Here is a 4,028-nt window from a genome sequence, read left to right on the forward strand (position 1 = left end):
TTCTGTTTCCTTTTGTTATGCAGAGGAGAGGCTGCTTTCCCTGATGACATAACATAAGAGTGCCAACATCCACAAAGGAAAAAAAACAAAAGATAAAATAAAAAGGAAAAGGAGGATGATGTGGTTATCCTAAAATGTTGAGGCAAATCTAGTGTGACATTTGTTGCTATCATCATCTTGTGATCCAAGGAGGAGAGCCTATAAAGCAGAGAGAGAAGAACACATGAAAAAGATAAAGCATTGTCAAAGCTGTGCTTGTCTCCATCCTCACCACCTCACCTCTTTTGCTTTCCATTCCATGCACACACAGATTGTGTCACATACACTCACACGGATTTATATACATAATGACATGAAGCGTCTAGATTCCAAAATCCATCATGCATGCAACGATCAAATTTATAGTATCTCACCCCCACCACATCACATGCACCCAACTACAAGATTGATGTGGGTCTCTTATTTATCTACTATGTATAAATACATAAGTACACATATATTGCCTTTACACGATCTCTTCATCGATCTCTGACTCTCTTTTTACAGAACTAGATCAGGCTAGCTGCGTGCCATGCATATTCTCATGTCGTCTATGCAACTTTATCTTTTTCTCACTACATCAACAAAGGAAGATTTGAAGAGGAGATGGGCAAGAAAAAAGTAGTAGATTACAAGCAGGGACTAGCTAGTTACAGCTGCTGATGCTGCTGTCAATGTGCAGGGAAGAAAAGAGGAGACGGGTCCCTCTGCATCTTGCCCTGAGCCGGGTCGACTTTGACCCTGTTCATCTTCTCCTCGCACCAGTGCAGCTGCTGATCGGTGATCTCCGGCATTCGCAGCACTCTGGCCACGATCTTGAGGTCGATTAAGCCCAGCAGTATTGACATCTCCTCTTCTTCCCTCAGCTTCGTCCTCCTCAGACACCGTCTTGGCCTCGTCAGGTCCTTGAGCCGGCTCTTCTTCTGAAGATTTCATTTTCAGGCAATGAGAAGAAAGTGGAATTAATGATGATGATGAAAGAAAATCTGATCAGCATTGTGTGTGATGTTTATTTATGTGGCTCACTTTCTTGTTGGCCTTCTTGAGGGTGATGACCAGAGTCTGATCCATGGAGCTGGTCCTCCTCTTCACCATTTCTCTGAACATTTGGTAGTGGCTCCTCTTGTCTGCACGCAGGAACGCCATGAACGTTCTGATCGACTCCTCCAGTATGTACAAGAACTGCACCGCCGATATCAGATCGTCCTTCTCGTCCTCCTCATCTGCAATATTTTCAAAAATTAACAACGCACTACTCAATTCTCAGCTACTCTAAATCAGCTAACAAAACAATAAAGTTTGGTCAATTCCATCAGAGAAATTAGTTAGTTACCTCTGAACTCTGGGACGAGGAGAAGCTTGGGGGATGAGTTCTTCATCCGGGCGTACACCTCCGGGCGGAGTCCGTACTCGTAGGGCTCGTTCTCGATGAACCGGTGAAGAAGAACTTGGAATTGCTGGAACTCCTGCGCGACGCGCGCCGGGCAGCACCTCGCCGCGATGTCGCCGGCGTGGCGGCGGAAGCTGGCGTAGTTCCAGTTGAGCGCCTCCCAGGTGAGGCAGATCTGCGCCACGTACACCCGCTCCAGCTCCGGGTACGGGTCCCTCAGCCCGATCGCCGGCCGCGGCTTCGGCGTCAGCTTCTGCACGATCCGCTCCGACACCGATCGCGGCTGATACTTTATCGACCTGTACGACTCTGCAAATTAACCGTTCCAGCAAACGCAACTGATCAGTAAACTTTCTGTAAATATTTTTTGTTGTGTGAGCCCCATTGTGTGTAGAGAAAGAGTTGCAGGGAGCTGGAATTGCGTCGTTTGATTGAGGTTTATGTTTCTCGAGAAAGGTTTAATTAATCTAGCTTGGGTAATGAGTGGTAATGATGACTTGATTTTGGAAGAATAATTAGGATGTACCTGTCTCGGTGAGCTTCTGGGCGCCGACGCGGTGGAAGTAGACCATGTCCTCGTCGTACTTGCGGAAGAGAGCGTACGACTCCCACCGCGACGAGCTCCGGCGAGACGACGACGAGAAGGGGTACTCCGTCTCCGAGTCCTTGGTCACCGTCGAGCTCCGCCACTCCACCGAGCTCTTCGACGTCGACTCGCTCGTCAGCGTCGACGCGCCCAACCTGCTCTCCTCCTCGCGCTCGCGCTGCACTCCTCCTTTCCCGGCCATGGCGCCCTCCAGAAGCAGCTTCTTCGTGTCGGCGAGCGCCCGGCTGTTCACGAACAGCTTCACGTCATCTCCCCTAAACCTCTTCTCCTCCTCATCGTCTTCTTCTCCGTGTTCGCCATGGCCGTCCTCTTCCCCGGCTGCAACCACGTACGACGAGTGTCAGAACCAGGATGAAATGCATGGTTAACAAGAAGTAATAGAGGTTAGTGGAATTAATGGTTATACCTTCGACGGGAACGTTCTCCGGTGATGGCACGGCGGCCGGAATGATATCCTTCTGGCTCGACGCAGTGGCGGCGGCGGCGGCGGCCTTGGGCTCCTCATGGCTGAAGCTGCACTGGCGATGGTGCGGCGAGATTCGTCGGGTGGATTCCACCATGGGAAAGGTGCTCTCCACCTGCAAGCAACGTGCAGGTGTAGGTGGTGTGGTGGCAGCGTCGTACATGAGCTGATCCTTTCCTTCGCCGCCAAGCAGAGCAGTGTCCTCGAACACGGCCTCGTCGAACCAGAACAGCATCTCCGCTTGCTGCTGCTGCACTCCGGCGATGTCGTCGGCGCCGGCGAACTCCTCCCTCCCGGAGGTCTCCGTGACCTGGTGCTCGTCACAGCTACCATGGCCTCTACATACATACGCACAGTAAAAATGTGACACGTCCATGCAATTAATGGCACAAAGATCTCTCTGAACTGAAGCTAGCTGTGTCACTCACTCACCGGCGGTGAAGGCCGGCGGCGAGCTTGGCGAGGAGGAAGAGGAGGAGGTAGGCGACGAGGAGGAGGACGTTGAGGGAGGCCAGTGCATGGAGAAGAGACGGCGGCGCCGGCGTCGTCAGTGCCAGCATCTCCCCGCAGACGACTGCCGGGGGAGGCGCCTGCAGAAGACAGCCGTCTTCGGCGCCGCCGTAGCCATGAGAAGGAGACGGCGAGCCAAGCACTTGCGCATGCAACGGCGCCGCCACCCGAGAGCAGCAGCTGCTGCCGCTCGCATTACGCATCTACCACCTGCAGCTTCCCCTTAATTTGCCTCTTGCTCCTACTACTACTTCCACACTGTCAAGCTAGCTATCCTTGCACTTGCTTATTAGTATCACTTTGAAATGAAAAATGGGAGGAACCAAAGTGGTGATGTGGATCAAATCGGGCGAATGGTTTGGGACAACACAAAGTTTATATAGGCTTTGCATAAAGCATCTGGGAGAGATCGAGTGATTAGAGAAGCATGGGGCCCAACGTGATATAAAGATGGTCAGATGATTCTGTTGATGAGAGGAGAGTTAGCAGAAGAAGCATTAAACAGTGGTTAAATTAGTTGTTTGATTGTGAGGCAAAGGAGGCAGGCCCTGTCTCAAGTGACTTGCATTACGAGGTAAGCCTATATGCGTTTCATCACCTGGGGTTTTGGTATAATTCTCTTACTTCGATTTTCTCATCATCTCATCACCGCCGATAGCTAGCTTTAATTTGACAGTATATATGATCATCCAGCTAGTGGTAGTACGTAACATATCTAGCAGATCGAGAGCATCTTCTGACCATTATGATTTTGGTTACTTGCATAAGTAGGTCAAAGAACACGCTATCATGCAGCAACAATGTCGGAATAGAATCAGAACATGAATCAGAAAATGGGCTTGCGAAATGGGCCCCCGGTTAGAGAAATAGTCAAATAGGCCGAATATGGAGTTATTAGGCCCGGTTACAGAATAAGCTCAACATAGAGTAATAAACTTCTGGGCCATCAACATTTTGTGCTACATATCTGGGCTAATTTTCAAGTGGGCTATATTGTTGCGCAATTAGTCTATTTGGGC

General features: G+C 50.2%; 1 protein-coding gene across 1 annotated transcript; it reads right to left on the reverse strand.

The window, feature by feature from the left end:
* Window positions 1–351: 351 nt before the first annotated feature.
* On the reverse strand, window positions 352–3,345 carry LOC127760754 (uncharacterized). Its single transcript, XM_052285052.1, has 6 exons — window positions 2,932–3,345; window positions 2,443–2,837; window positions 1,956–2,354; window positions 1,373–1,738; window positions 1,066–1,262; window positions 352–962 (listed from the first exon to the last, which is right to left on the reverse strand). The coding sequence occupies exons 1-6, from the start codon at window positions 3,210–3,212 to the stop codon at window positions 711–713; spliced, it is 1,890 nt and encodes a 629-aa protein (XP_052141012.1). The 5' UTR covers window positions 3,213–3,345; the 3' UTR covers window positions 352–710.
* Between the last annotated feature and the right edge of the window lie 683 nt (window positions 3,346–4,028).

This window comes from Oryza glaberrima, chromosome 1, assembly GCF_000147395.1.
Source record: "Oryza glaberrima chromosome 1, OglaRS2, whole genome shotgun sequence".
Lineage (NCBI taxonomy): Eukaryota > Viridiplantae > Streptophyta > Magnoliopsida > Poales > Poaceae > Oryza > Oryza glaberrima.

Coding starts and splice junctions, on each gene's coding strand:
- LOC127760754 (XM_052285052.1), bottom strand. CDS start 3,212: ATGCGTAATGCGAGCGGCAGCAGCTGCTGCTCTCGGGTGGCGGCGCCG. Junction 2,838..2,931: donor GCCGCCGGCCTTCACCGCCG/GTGAGTGAGTGA, acceptor GTATGTATGTAG/AGGCCATGGTAGCTGTGACG. Junction 963..1,065: donor TCAAGAAGGCCAACAAGAAA/GTGAGCCACATA, acceptor TGAAATCTTCAG/AAGAAGAGCCGGCTCAAGGA.